Below are 11,734 nucleotides of genomic sequence, written 5' to 3' on the forward strand. Positions count from 1 at the left end.
TTATAGTAGTAATATAATGTTATATTATAGTAATGATATAATGTTAATATTATAGTGATAATATAATGTTAATATTATAGTAGTAATATAATGTTAATATTATAGTAATAATATAATGTTAATATTATAGTAATAATATAATGTTAATATTATAGTAATAATGTTAATATTATAGTAATAATTTTAATATTATAGTAATAATATAATGTTAATATTATAGTAATAATGTTAATATTATAGTAATAATTTTAATATTATAGTAATAATATAATGTTAATATTATAGTAATATTAATATTATAGTAATAATGTTAATATTATAGTAGTAATATAATGTTATATTATAGTAATAATGTAATGTTATATTATAGTAGTAATATAATGTTAATATTATAGTAATGATATAATGTTAATATTATAGTGATAATATAATGTTAATATTATAGTAATAATGTAATGTTAATATTATAGTAATAATGTTAATATTATAGTAATAATGTTAATATTATAGTAATAATGTAATGTTAATATTATAGTAATAATATAATGTTAATATTATAGTAATAATGTTAATATTATAGTAATAATATAATGTTAATATTATAGTAGTAATATAATGTTAATATTATAGTAATAATGTTAATATTATAGTAATAATTTTAATATTATAGTAATAATATAATGTTATATTATAGTAATATTAATATTATAGTAATAATGTTAATATTATAGTAATAATATAATGTTAATATTATAGTAGTAATATAATGTTAATATTATAGTAATAATATAATGTTAATATTATAGTAATAATATAATGTTAATATTATAGTAATAATTTTAATATTATAGTAATGTTAATATTATAGTAGTAATATAATGTTAATATTATAGTGATAATATAATGTTGATATTATAGTAGTAATATAATGTTAATATTATAGTAATAATTTTAATATTATAGTAATGTTAATATTATAGTAGTAATATAATGTTAATATTATAGTAATGTTAATATTATTATAGTAATAATGTTAATATTATAGTGATAATATAATGTTGATATTATAGTAGTAATATAATGTTAATATTATAGTAATGTTAATATTATTATAGTAATAATGTTAATAATATAGTGATAATTTTAATATTATAGTAATAATGTTAATATTATAGTAATAATTTTAATATTATAGTAATAATATAATGTTATATTATAGTAATATTAATATTATAGTAATAATGTTAATATTATAGTAATAATTGTAATATTATAGTAATAATATAATGACACATCCAGGAAGACTAGTCAACATATAAAACTATGGGTCTGATCAGTTGCTGTCTGCTTCTGGTTCTGACTGGTTCTTACTGGTTCTGACCTCCGCTGAGCCCGTCTTCTCATAATGTCTGGAGACCCATCTCTTCTTCAAACAGTCAGTCATGTAACTGTCCAACAGGTTGGTAACTTGTGTCTGGAGACTGATCTCTTCTTCTGTCAGGCTAATTAATGTATCTGCTCTCCTTCCTGTCCCCAGTTACCGTCCCTACACCTACAGTCACTTCGCCCCTCCCACAACCCCCTGCTCCACGGACGTCTGCGACAGCGACTACACCCCCGGACGCCGCGCCCCGCCCACCTCCAACTCCGGCGTCGCCAAAGGTTACACCAGCGACCTGAACTACGACTCGGAACCCTTCCCCCCACCCCCCACCCCCCGCAGCCAGTACCTGTCAGCGGAGGAGAACTGTGAGAGCTGCCCCCCCTCCCCCTATACGGAGCGCTCCTACTCTCACCACCTCTACCCCCCGCCCCCATCACCCTGCACAGACTCCTCCTGAAACCCCTCGCTGTACATAACAACTGTTGATATTGTGTTTCTAAAAAGAGGGGGAGGAGAGGAGGCTGCTGAGGGATGTACAGAACATATGAACAGAGAAACAGGAAGCTCGGGGTGGAAGAAAGAGCTCCGGGAACATTTGTACATTTTAAAAATAGAAAAAAGCATATCTATATATTTTCTATACAGCGTTTACTGGATACGCCGTAGAGGTTTGTATTCAAACATTTGTACATTTATTTTTTATTTTTTAATGAAAACGTTTTATTAAAACCATCACAAACATGATAAGTTGCCTTAAATCCAGAAGATACAAACAGTTGTCTGTTTTTACGAAGGCTGGAAGAACATTTAAAACACGTAGATGGAACTATCTGACGCCAAATAACACACCGTGACAACGCCCGGAACAATGGATGGAGGGAGTGGTGAGGCAGGATGACGCCCCCTGGAGGTGACAGACAGCTACTGCACCACGGCACTCTGCAGCCTGGGCAGCCATTTTGTAGTGGATCAGTGATCCCCATAGTAACCAGTCAGCTGGTTTCCATAGTAACAGAAATGTTGATTTGAGCTCCTTTCTAATGGTTTCCTGGTTTCCCAGGACTTCCTGTCCGCTTGTATTGCTTCAACTAGGTACTACATATTATACAAGCTCCTTATTCATCTAACAGGGTACATAAAGAACCTCTGACCCGACCCAGGGCCCCTCGTCACTACCACAACACTCCTGACCCGACCCAGGGCCCCTCGTCACTACCACAACACTCCTGACCCGACCCAGGGCCCCTCGTCACTACCACAACACTCCTGACCGGACCCAGGGCCCCTCGTCACTACCACAACACTCCTGACCCGACCCGGGGCCCCTCGTCACTACCACAACACTCCTGACCCGACCCAGGGCCCCTCGTCACTACCACAACACTCCTGACCCGACCCGGGGCCCCTCGTCACTACCACAACACTCCTGACCCGACCCGGGGCCCCTCGTCACTACCACAACACTCCTGACCCGACCCATAGGTCCAGGAAGGGGTGGGGTACAGAGGTGGAGGTCAGGGTTCACAGAAGGTCAGAAGGTCTGTTGTGTGATGGGGAAACAGATTCTCACATCTGATGAGGTTATTACTGCACAATATTCAACCAAAATCTATGTTCTGTCATTTGAGGTTATTTTATATTTTTCTGTATGTTTTTGTTTTAAATGCCAGACTGCAACTGAAGATTATCTTTACCCAGAACACATCTGGTACTGAGGGGGTTATCTATCCTGTCTGGATGGGACAGACCCAGAACACATCTGGTACTGAGGGGGGGTTATCTATCCTGTCTGGATGGGACAGACCCAGAACACATCTGGTACTGAGGGGGTTATCTATCCTGTCTGGATGGGACAGACCCAGAACACATCTGGTACTGAGGGGGTTATCTATCCTGTCTGGATGGGACAGACCCAGAACACATCTGGTACTGAGGGGGGTTTTATCTATCCTGTCTGGATGGGACAGACCCAGAACACATCTGGTACTGAGGGGGTTATCTATCCTGTCTGGATGGGACAGACCCAGAACACATCTGGTACTGAGGGGGGTTATCTATCCTGTCTGGATGGGACAGACCCAGAACACATCTGGTACTGAGGGGGTTATCTATCCTGTCTGGATGGGACAGACCCAGAACACATCTGGTACTGAGGGGGGTTATCTATCCTGTCTGGATGGGACAGACCCAGAACACATCTGGTACTGAGGGGGGTTATCTATCCTGTCTGGATGGGACAGACCCAGAACACATCTGGTACTGAGGGGGGTTTTATCTATCCTGTCTGGATGGGACAGACCCAGAACACATCTGGTACTGAGGGGGTTATCTATCCTGTCTGGATGGGACAGACCCAGAACACATCTGGTACTGAGGGGGGTTATCTATCCTGTCTGGATGGGACAGACCCAGAACACATCTGGTACTGAGGGGGGTTATCTATCCTGTCTGGATGGGACAGACCCAGAACACATCTGGTACTGAGGGGGGTTATCTATCCTGTCTGGATGGGACAGACCCAGAACACATCTGGTACTGAGGGGGGTTATCTATCCTGTCTGGATGGGACAGACCCAGAACACATCTGGTACTGAGGGGGGTTTTATCTATCCTGTCTGGATGGGACAGACCCAGAACACATCTGGTACTGAGGGGGGTTATCTATCCTGTCTGGATGGGACAGACCCAGAACACATCTGGTACTGAGGGGGTTATCTATCCTGTCTGGATGGGACAGACCCAGAACACATCTGGTACTGAGGGGGGGTTATCTATCCTGTCTGGATGGGACAGACCCAGAACACATCTGGTACTGAGGGGGGTTATCTATCCTGTCTGGATGGGACAGACCCAGAACACATCTGGTACTGAGGGGGGGGCGGGGTGTCATGTATCCTGTCTGGATGGGACAGACCCAGAACACATCTGGTACTGAGGGAGGGGGGGGGTGTCATGTATCCTGTCTGGATGGGACAGACCCAGAACACATCTGGTACTGAGGGGGGGGGGGTCATGTATCCTGTCTGGATGTGACAGACCCAGAACACATCTGTTACTGAAGGAGGGGGGGTCATGTATCCTGTCTGGATGGGACAGACCCAGAACACATCTGGTACTGAGGGGGTTATCTATCCTGTCTGGATGGGACAGACCCAGAACACATCTGGTACTGAGGGGGTTATCTATCCTGTCTGGATGGGACAGACCCAGAACACATCTGGTACTGAGGGGGGTTATCTATCCTGTCTGGATGGGACAGACCCAGAACACATCTGGTACTGAGGGGGGGGTCATCTATCCTGTCTGGATGGGACAGACCCAGAACACATCTGGTACTGAGGGGGTTATCTATCCTGTCTGGATGGGACAGACCCAGAACACATCTGGTACTGAGGGGGTTATCTATCCTGTCTGGATGGGACAGACCCAGAACACATCTGGTACTGAGGGGGTTATCTATCCTGTCTGGATGGGACAGACCCAGAACACATCTGGTACTGAGGGGGGTTTTATCTATCCTGTCTGGATAAGAGACCCAGAACACATCTGGTACTGAGGGAGGGGGGGGGGGGGGGGGGTCATGTATCCTGTCTGGATAAGAGACCCAGAACACATCTGTTACTGAGGGGGGGGTCATGTATCCTGTCTGGATAAGAGACCCAGAACACATCTGGTACTGAGGGAGGGGGGGGGGGGGGGGGGGGGTCATGTATCCTGTCTGGATAAGAGACCCAGAACACATCTGGTACTGAGGGAGGGGGGGGGGGGTCATCTATCCTGTCTGGATAAGAGACCCAGAACACATCTGGTACTGAGGGAGGGGGGGGGTGTGTCATGTATCCTGTCTGGATAAGAGACCCAGAACACATCTGGTACTGAGGGGGGGTTATCTATCCTGTCTGGATAAGAGACCCAGAACACATCTGTCACTGAGGGGGGGGTCATCTATCTTACGCTGTAGCCTACCTTCTGAGGTCTACCTCTGTTTCACCTGTATTTTCTCTGCCTCCATCTCCCCCCGAGGGAAACTTCTCCATCTTCCCCCCCCCCGAGGGAAACTTCTCCTCCATCTTCCCCCCCGAGGGAAACTTCTCCTCCATCTTCCCCCCCGAGGGAAACTTCTCCATCTTCCCCCCCGAGGGAAACTTCTCCTCCATCTCCCCCCCGAGGGAAACTTCTCCATCTTCCCCCCCCCCGAGGGAAACTTCTCCTCCATCTCCCCCCCGAGGGAAACTTCTCCTCCATCTCCCCCCCGAGGGAAACTTCTCCTCCATCTCCCCCCCGAGGGAAACTTCTCCTCCATCTCCCCCCCGAGGGAAACTTCTCCTCCATCTCCCCCCCGAGGGAAACTTCTCCTCCATCTCCCCCCCGAGGGAAACTTCTCCTCCATCTCCCCACCGAGGGAAACTTCTCCTCCGTCTCCCCCCCGAGGGAAACTTCTCCTCCGTCTCCCCCCCCCCGAGGGAAACTTCTCCATCTCCCCCCCCCCCCGAGGGAAACTTCTCCATCTCTCCCCCCGAGGGAAACTTCTCCTCCATCTCCCCCCGAGGGAAACTTCTCCACAGAGGACTAGTTATTGTACCTGATCAGTTCTTCGAATCATTTAGTTGTTTTTTTTGCAAAGTGTTTTAATATTTTTGTACCACATAGTGTATATTACCGTATTTATAAGCTATAAAGAAAAACATTGTATATCTATCTATTCATTGAATTCTTGCAGTACTTTGTCATTCCGTCTTTCAATATATGCCTCATTTTATTTTTCTACGATGTGTCGGACAGTCCAAACGCATGGCGACAATCTTAGACAATATCAACAATCCTTTCGTAATGTCCTGTCCCGTCTCTGTCCTGTCCCGTCCCGTCTCTGTCCTGTCTGTCTCTGTCCTGTCTGTCTCTGTCCTGTCTGTCTCTGTGCCGTCTCAAACTGAAAGACTGTTGGGGGAAAAGGGATCCTTGTTTAAACTGGGTTGGTTTTTTCTCTCCCTGTTTATCCAATCAGGGCTGTGGGACATTTCAGACTGAAACTGAGGACGAGATAAAGCTGTCATCCTCTCAGAACATTCACACATACCTCAAAACGTCCGTCTTCAGAACATTCACACATACCTCAAAACGTCCATCTTTGTCTTTCTGTTGTCCAATGGGCAGGCCAACTTTCAATATAGACTGGAAGGACATTACTGGGTCCTGGTTCTCTCGATCTTCTCTGCTACTACTGTTACAGCTATGTATCTTGATCAAAATGGCCGTCTTCTGTCCAGACCCAGACACACTAAGTCCAATCCTTGCTGAGCCCCTGTTCCTGTCTGTCTCTAGCTGAGACAGTCTCCTGTCTGTCCCCTGCCCCGGTCTGTCTCTAGCTGAGAGTCTCCTGTCTGTCCCCTGTCTGTTTTTAGATACAACCAGCATTGTTGGAAATGTGGTCATTCTCTAAGTGCACTTTACAGTTCTGATCGTACGTCCTGGTACAGACAACATGATACACACAGCTCAGATGGATAGGAGGAGGAATGTGTTTGTGTGGTCTGGATGTTTGAACGAGCGACGTAGTGAGTAAGGTTGGTGCTGCAGTTCATACATCTGGATATAACGGAGAGAGAGGGAGGATATGTCGTCAGAGGTTCCTGATGTACACATGGTGGTTGTAGAGAGGGAGGATATGATGTCAGAGGTTCCTGATGTACACATGGTGGTTGTAGAGAGGGAGGATATGATGTCAGAGGTTCCTGATGTACACATGGTGGTTGTAGAGAGGGAGGATATGATGTCAGAGGTTCCTGAGGTACACATGGTGGTTGTAGAGAGGGAGGATATGATGTCAGAGATTCCTGATGTACACATGGTGGTTGTAGAGGGAGGATATGATGTCAGAGGTTCCTGATGTACACATGGTGGTTGTAGAGGGTGGATATGATGTCAGAGGTTCCTGATGTACACATGGTGGTTGTAGAGGGAGGATATGATGTCAGAGGTTCCTGATGTACACATGGTGGTTGTAGAGGGAGGATATGATGTCAGAGATTCCTGATGTACACATGGTGGTTGTAGAGAGGAGGATATGATGTCAGAGGTCCCTGATGTACACATGGTGGTTGTAGAGAGGGAGGATATGATGTCAGAGGTTCCTGATGTACACATGGTGGTTGTGGAGAGGGAGGATATGATGTCAGAGGCCTGTCCTGGGACTTTACATTGATAACAGAGGTCTTCTGGTCTACCAGCATCGGTCTCTGATAGTAGAGATGTCTGGGTCGGCCTGTCCTGGGACTTTGCATTGATAACAGAGGTCTTCTGGTCTACCAGCATCGGTCTCTGATGGTAGAGATGTCTGGGTCGGCCTGTCCTGGGACTTTACATTGATAACAGAGGTCTTCTGGTCTACCAGCATCGGTCTCTGATAGTAGAGATGTCTGGGTCGGCCTGTCCTGGGACTTTACATTGATAGCAGAGGTCTTCTGGTCTACCAGCATCGGTCTCTGATAGTAGAGATGTCTGGGTCGGCCTGTCCTGGGACTTTACATTGATACCAGAGGTCTTCTGGTCTACCAGCATCGGTCTCTGATAGTAGAGATGTCTGGGTCGGCCTGTCCTGGGACTTTACATTGATACCAGAGGTCTTCTGGTCTACCAGCATCGGTCTCTGATAGTAGAGATGTCTGGGTCGGCCTGTCCTGGGACTTTACATTGATAACAGAGGTCTTCTGGTCTACCAGCATCGGTCTCTGATAGTAGAGATGTCTGGGTCGGCCTGTCCTGGGACTTTACATTGATAACAGAGGTCTTCTGGTCTACCAGCATCGGTCTCTGATGGTAGAGATGTCTGGGTCTGCCTGTCCTGGGACTTTACATTGATAACAGAGGTCTTCTGGTCTACCAGCATCAGTCTCTGATGGTAGCTGCTTTTCCAAAATGTCTGTTGAGTGGACGACTGTTGGTGAGAGAAGGGAAGTGGAGTAGCTTGATTTAACACTTGTCTTGGTTAGAAGGTTAAAACAAGTTGCTGTTCTGACGTTAGATGCTTGTTGTTATCGATGCTGTCCCAAATGGCACCCTATTCCCCATATAGAGCACTACTGTTGACCAGGGCCCTATAGCTCCCTATTCCCAGGGCCCTATTCCTTATATAGTCCACTACATTTGACCAGGGCCCTATAGCACCCTATTCCCTATATAGCCCACTACATTTGACCAGGGCCCTAAAGGAGTGCAGGATACAGGGAATAGGGTGCCATTTGGGGCCCTTTTTGTCTCCATGTTTCTGGAGCTCTGACATAAAGATGAGGAACACAGCAGAGGTTTATTGGCAGTTTGAACATTTTATCATTCATCCATTTTGATACCCATGGTGCTTTGCAAGGATGTATACAGCTCAACCAACATTTGGTTAGTCAGAATGATTATTTCCATTTCCACTCAACTCTACTTCTTCTCCGTTGATTTGCTTTCCATGTAAACCAGGGTGTAATGGATGTGTACAGCCCATTCAATACTACAAGAAGCTGTTGGAACAAAATTAAATGTGGATTTTTGTTTTGTTTTTTAAATAAAATGAATGAACTTTCATCTTGAACGTTGTCCATTCACATTTTGTTCTGTCCATCACCACTCAACCATCACCACTCCATTCCCACCACTCCATTCCCTCTAATCACCACAACCATTCCCTCTAATCTCTGGCCATTCTCTACCTCTCTACCACCCTCTCTCTCTCTCTACCTCTCTACCGCCCTCTCTCTCTCTCTACCGCCCTCTCTCTCTCTCTCTACCTCTCTACCACCCTCTCTCTCTCTCTACCTCTCTACCTCTCTACCACCCTCTCTCTCTCTCTCTCGCTACCTCTCTACCACCCTCTCTCTCTCTCTCTCTCTCTCTCTCTACCTCTCTACCGCCCTCTCTCTCTCTCTCTCTACCTCTACCGCCCTCTCTCTCTCTCTACCTCTCTACCGCCCTCTCTCTCTCTCTACCTCTCTACCACCCTCTCTCTCTACCTCTCTACCACCCTCTCTCTCTACCTCTCTCTCTCTACCTCTCTACCGCCCTCTCTCTCTCTACCTCTCTACCGCCCTCTCTCTCTACCTCTCTACCACCCTCTCTCTCTCTCTCTACCTCTCTACCACCCTCTCTCTCTCTCTCTACCTCTCTACCACCCTCTCTCTCTCTCTACCTCTCTACCACCCTCTCTCTCTCTCTACCTCTCTACCACCCTCTCTCTCTCTCTCTCTACCTCTCTACCGCCCTCTCTCTACCTCTCTACCACCCTCTCTCTCTCTCTCTCTCTACCTCTCTACCGCCCTCTCTCTCTACCTCTCTACCACCCTCTCTCTACCTCTCTACCACCCTCTCTCTCTCTCTCTCTACCTCTCTACCACCCTCTCTACCTCTCTACCACCCTCTCTCTCTCTCTCTACCTCTCTACCGCCCTCTCTACCTCTCTACCGCCCTCTCTACCTCTCTACCACCCTCTCTCTCTACCTCTCTACCACCCTCTCTCTCTCTACCTCTCTACCGCCCTCTCTCTCTACCTCTCTACCGCCCTCTCTCTCTACCTCTCTACCACCCTCTCTCTACCTCTCTACCACCCTCTCTCTCTACCTCTCTACCACCCTCTCTCTCTACCTCTCTACCGCCCTCTCTCTCTACCTCTCTACCACCCTCTCTCTCTACCTCTCTACCACCCTCTCACTCTCTACCTCTCTACCACCCTCTCTCTCTACCTCTCTACCACCCTCTCTCTCTCTCTCTACCTCTCTACCGCCCTCTCTCTCTACCTCTCTACCACCCTCTCTCTCTCTCTCTCTCTACCTCTCTACCGCCCTCTCTCTCTACCTCTCTACCACCCTCTCTCTCTCTCTCTACCTCTCTACCACCCTCTCTCTCTACCTCTCTACCACCCTCTCTCTCGCTCTACCTCTCTACCACCCTCTCTCTCGCTCTCTCTCTACCGCCCTCTCTCTCTACCTCTCTACCACCCTCTCTCTCTCTCTCTCTCTCTCTACCTCTCTACCGCCCTCTCTCTCTACCTCTCTACCACCCTCTCTCTCTACCTCTCTACCACCCTCTCTCTCGCTCTACCTCTCTACCACCCTCTCTCTCGCTCTCTCTCTACCGCCCTCTCTCTCTCTCTCTACCGCCCTCGCTCTCTCTCTCTCTCTCTACCTCTCTACCGCCCTCTCTCTCTCTCTACCTCTCTCTCTCTCTCTCTACCGCCCTCTCTCTCTCTCTCTACCGCCCTCTCTCTCTCTCTACCGCCCTCTCTCTCTCTCTCTACCGCCCTCTCTCTCTACCGCCCTCTCTCTCTCTCTCTCTCTACCTCTCTAGCACCCTCTCTCTCTCTCTCTACCTCTCTACCGCTCTCTCTCTCTCTCTCTCTCTCTCTCTCCCGCTCTCCCTCTCTCTACCGCTCTCTCTCTCTCTCTCTCTACCTCTCTACCGCCCTCTCTCTCTCTCTCTCTCTACCGCTCTCTCTACCGCTCTCTCTACCGCTCTCTCTCTCTACCTCTCTCTCTACCTCTCTCTCTACCTCTCTCTCTACCTCTCTCTCTCTACCTCGCTCTCTCTACCTCGCTCTCTCTCTACCGCTCTCTCTCTACCGCTCTCTCTCTACCGCTCTCTCTAACTCCTTCCCCTCTCTCTACCGCTCTCTCTCTCTACCTCCTTCCCTCTCAACTCCTTCTCTCTCCCTCTCTACCTCATTCCCTCTCTCTCTCTACCTCCTTCCCTCAACTCCTTCTCTCTCCCTCTCTCTACCTCTCTCTCTACCGCTCTCTCTAACTCCTCCCCTCTCTCTACCTCCTTCCCTCTCTCTCTCTACCTCCTTCCCTCTCTCTACCTCCTTTCCTCTCAACTCCTTCTCTCTCCCTCTCTCTACCTCCTCTCTTTACCTCCCTCTTTCTCTCTCCCCCCTCTCTACTGGATGAAAGGTAAAGACAATGTATTGTATTATTGCTGAAGCATTTGCAGTCATAACTGTCACATGTACAGTGCCACTATGGAATGGCTCCAGTTTTGAACCCACTCTAGTTCAGGGTTAAATCCGAGGATAACCCACTGATCAAATGGATCCTACTTCAGAGGAGATGTTACTGGTTTCTCTAACAGTAAACAGCTGATAATCTCAGGTAAACATCTGATAATCTCAGGTAAACATCTGATAATCTCAGGTAAACATCTGATAATCTCAGGTAAACCGCTGATAATCTCAGGTAAACAGCTGATAATCTCAGGTGAACAGCTGATAATCTCAGGTGAACAGCTGATAATCTCAGGTGAACAGCTGATAATCTCAGGTGAACAGCTGATAATCTCAGGTGAACAGCTGATAATCTCAGGTGAACAGCTGATAATCTC

The 11,734-nt window shown here is 46.4% G+C and overlaps 2 protein-coding genes across 8 annotated transcripts in view; both read left to right on the plus strand.

Annotated features, from left to right (window-relative positions):
- LOC118936541 (low-density lipoprotein receptor-related protein 6-like) overlaps positions 1-3,714 on the plus strand; it is an 80,953-nt gene extending 77,239 nt beyond the window's left edge. For both annotated transcript variants that reach the window (XM_036945514.1, XM_036945515.1), the window contains one exon: positions 1,538-3,714. In XM_036945514.1, the coding sequence (XP_036801409.1) occupies positions 1,538-1,841 (304 nt within the window). In that variant the 3' untranslated portion in view covers positions 1,842-3,714. The remainder of the gene's footprint in view (positions 1-1,537) is intronic.
- Positions 2,926-8,957, plus strand: LOC110512607. 6 transcript variants are annotated; one of them, XR_005036290.1, is made up of 5 exons: positions 2,926-3,256; positions 4,497-4,673; positions 5,326-7,508; positions 7,560-7,591; positions 7,674-8,957. XR_005036290.1 is itself a non-coding variant. In XM_036945516.1 (3 exons), the coding sequence occupies exons 1-3, from the start codon at positions 2,960-2,962 to the stop codon at positions 5,968-5,970; spliced, it is 1,119 nt and encodes a 372-aa protein (XP_036801411.1). In that variant the 5' UTR covers positions 2,926-2,959; the 3' UTR covers positions 5,971-8,957. The 6 variants fall into 6 exon arrangements, 1 of the variants encoding a protein (XP_036801411.1); XR_005036291.1 differs by having other exon boundaries at positions 5,326-7,160; XR_005036289.1 differs by having other exon boundaries at positions 5,326-7,591.
- The last annotated feature ends 2,777 nt before the right edge of the window (positions 8,958-11,734 follow it).

This window comes from Oncorhynchus mykiss, chromosome 15, assembly GCF_013265735.2.
Source record: "Oncorhynchus mykiss isolate Arlee chromosome 15, USDA_OmykA_1.1, whole genome shotgun sequence".
NCBI lineage: Eukaryota > Metazoa > Chordata > Actinopteri > Salmoniformes > Salmonidae > Oncorhynchus > Oncorhynchus mykiss.